The sequence below is a fragment of the Lepidothrix coronata genome, unplaced genomic scaffold, assembly GCF_001604755.1.
Source record: "Lepidothrix coronata isolate B3197 unplaced genomic scaffold, Lepidothrix_coronata-1.0 Scaffold544, whole genome shotgun sequence".
In the NCBI taxonomy this organism is placed as follows: domain Eukaryota; kingdom Metazoa; phylum Chordata; class Aves; order Passeriformes; family Pipridae; genus Lepidothrix; species Lepidothrix coronata.
Window position 1 is genome coordinate 3,388 of NW_016690724.1, and position 2,995 is coordinate 6,382.

A 2,995-nucleotide genomic window follows, 5' to 3' on the forward strand; every position below is an offset into this window, starting at 1 on the left:
TAAAACTATTAATGATTTCAAATAATAGTGATTTAAAATTCAAATATTAATAATTATAAATAAAAATATTGATTCTAAATAAAAATATTAATGGTTTCAAATTATATTGATTTCAAATTAAAATATTAATGACTACATATAAAAATATTGATTCTACATAAAACTATTAATGATTTCAAATAATAGTGATTTTAAATTCAAATATTAATAATTATAAATAAAAATATTGATTCTAAATAAAACTATTAATGATTTCAAATAATATTGATTTGAAATTAAAATATTAATGACTATAAATAAAAATACTGATTTTAAATAAAAATATTAATGATTTGAAATAATATTGATTCTAAATAAAAATATTAATGGCTATAAATAAAAATATTGATTCTAGATAAAAATATTATTTCAAATAATACCGATTTTTAAGTTAAAATATTAATGACTAAAAATAAAAATATTGGTTTTAAATAAAAACAATAACTGTTTGAAACAAAAATATTGATTTTAAATTAAAACCTTACAGATTTGAAGCGAAAACATTTCAGATTTTAAATCAAAACATCCCCTAAATACTCCGCGGGCACAGACAGGAATCCACCCCATCCCTCCCACAACGTCCTGGGAATTCCAGGCTCGACTTCCCACACGGATCCCTTCCCACAACCCCCCCCGAGCGCCCCAGATCCCGGTTTTCCCGCCCGGAATTCCCATGGGATGGTCCCACCTGAGCGTGTCGAGCAGCCGGCGGGCGATGCCGCTGCGGCGCCGCGGCCCCAGCACCCAGATCCGGCTGATCCCGCACACGGCCGGCTCCGGATCCGCTGAGCAGCGCCAGGCCCGCGGAATTCCCTGCTGGGAATCCGGGCTGGGACACGGGGCCGGCTCCGACAGCACCCGGAAGGCCTGCGGGGAACCCCGGGATCAGCCAGGCCGGGGGGGACACAGCCCGTCCAACCCGGCCTGGGGCAATCCAGGGATCCAGGGGCGGCCACAGCTCCTCTGGGAATTCCAGCTAAAGATCCTCCCCACCCTCCCAGCCGGGAATCCCTTCCCAATCTCCCATCTAACCCCAGGAAAACCAGGCACCTGCATCCCGGTTTTCCCGTGCTTGGATATGGGATTGCTCCAAGACAAACCCTGCCAGGCTCTTCCCTTCTCCATGGGAACCATGGAAACGAAGGGGAGGGAAACCCCAAAGTGATGGGAAAAGGTCCATCCTTGCTTTTTGGGGATCCCAGAATCCTGGAATGGTTTGGGTGGGAAGGGACCTTAAATCTGATCCCATTCCATGGGATCCCATTCCCTGCTGTCCAACCCGGCCTGGGACACTCCCAGGGATGGAAGGTGCTGCTTGGGATGACTCCAACGTGGATCTCCCACTTTCCCAGCAGACAAGTGTCCAGGGCCAGGTTGGACAGGGCTTGGAGCCCCCTGGGATGTTGGGAGGTGTCCCTGCCCATGGAATGGGATGATTCTTTGGGTCCTTTCCCAGGAAAACCCCTGGCCATGACCAAAGGCTCAGTTTAAATCCCAAAGAAGAGCTTGTTCCTCCTTCTTTCACCTCCCACCATCCCAACATTTTCCTCATCCTCCTGGAATTCCCCTCAAAAAATGCACTGGGGGGGATCAGACCGGGAATGAAGTTGGATCCCTGAATTAGAAGGACAAATTCCCGGGAGAAAACGGAAATCCAGAACCCTGGAATTGTTCAGGCCTTTCCTAAAAATTGTAATTCCAGAACCCTGGAATTGTTCAGGCCCTTCCTAAAAATGGAAATCCAGAACCCTGGAATTGTTCAGGCCCTTCCTAAAAATGGAAATCCAGAACCCTGTAATTGTTCCGGCCCTTCCTAAAAATGTAATTCCAGAACCCTGGAATTGTTCCAGCCCTTCCTAAGAGTGTAATTCCAGAACCCTGGAATTGTTCCAGCCCTTCCTAAGAATGGAAATCCAGAACCCTGGAACTGTTCCGGCCCTTCCTAAAAATGGAAATCCAGAACCCTGGAATTGTTCCGGCCCTTCCTAAGAGTGTAATTCCAGAACCCTGGAATTGTTCAGGCCCTATTTTGGGAAGAAGTTCAGAGGTTATTTGCGATTTCCTGATGACTTTTGGGACTGTGATTTCCTGATTTACACGAACAGGTAATTGGGGTTAATTAATTGGGGTTAATTAGTAATTAAGAATATGTAATTGGGGTTAATTAGGTAATTAAGACGTGCCTGTTTGATGGGCTCGGCCAGCAGACAGCCCACGACCATCCTCTCTCCGCACACGAACAGGTAATTGGGGTTAATTAATTGGGGTTAATTAGGTAATTAAGACGTGCCTGTTTGATGGGCTCGGCCAGCAGACAGCCCACGACCATCCTCCCTCCGCACACGAACAGGTAATTGGGGTTAATTAATTGGGGTTAATTAGTAATTAAGAATAGGTAATTAGGGTTAATTAGGTAATTAAGACATGCCTGTTTGATGGGCTCAGCCAGCAGACAGCCCACGAACAGGTAATTAGGGTTAATTAGGTAATTAAGACGTGCCTGTTTGATGGGCTCGGCCAGCAGACAGCCCACCACCATCCTCTCTCCGCACACGAACAGGTAATTGGGGTTAATTAGTAATTAATGAGGTAATTAAGACGTGCCTGTTTGATGGGCTCGGCCAGCAGACAGCCCACGAACAGGTAATTAGGGTTAATTAGGTAATTAAGACGTGCCTGTTTGATGGGCTCAGCCAGCAGACAGCCCACGAACAGGTAATTGGGGTTAATTAGGTAATTAAGACGTGCCTGTTTGATGGGCTCGGCCAGCAGACAGCCCACCACCATCCTCTCTCCGCACACGAACAGGTAGGTCCTGCTCCGGGCCGGGCAGCCCAGGGACACCTGCTGGAATCCCAGCTCGTTATCCACGATCTCCCGCACCTCCTCCGCCTGCAAAACATGGAGCGGGCGGGAATCAAAGGGTGGGAATGCCGGCAGGAAAAGGGGGTCCTGC

At 46.1% G+C, this 2,995-nt stretch overlaps 1 protein-coding gene across 1 annotated transcript in view; it reads right to left on the reverse strand.

Moving 5' to 3' along the window:
• Nucleotides 1–727: 727 nt before the first annotated feature.
• LOC108510214 (N-acetyltransferase ESCO2-like) overlaps nucleotides 728–2,995 on the reverse strand; it is a gene marked incomplete at both ends in the record, with an annotated part of 18,985 nt that continues 16,717 nt past the window's right edge. The window contains 2 exons of the mRNA XM_017839891.1: nucleotides 728–906; nucleotides 2,788–2,931. Of these exons, the coding sequence (XP_017695380.1) occupies nucleotides 728–906; nucleotides 2,788–2,931 (323 nt within the window). The remainder of the gene's footprint in view (nucleotides 907–2,787; nucleotides 2,932–2,995) is intronic.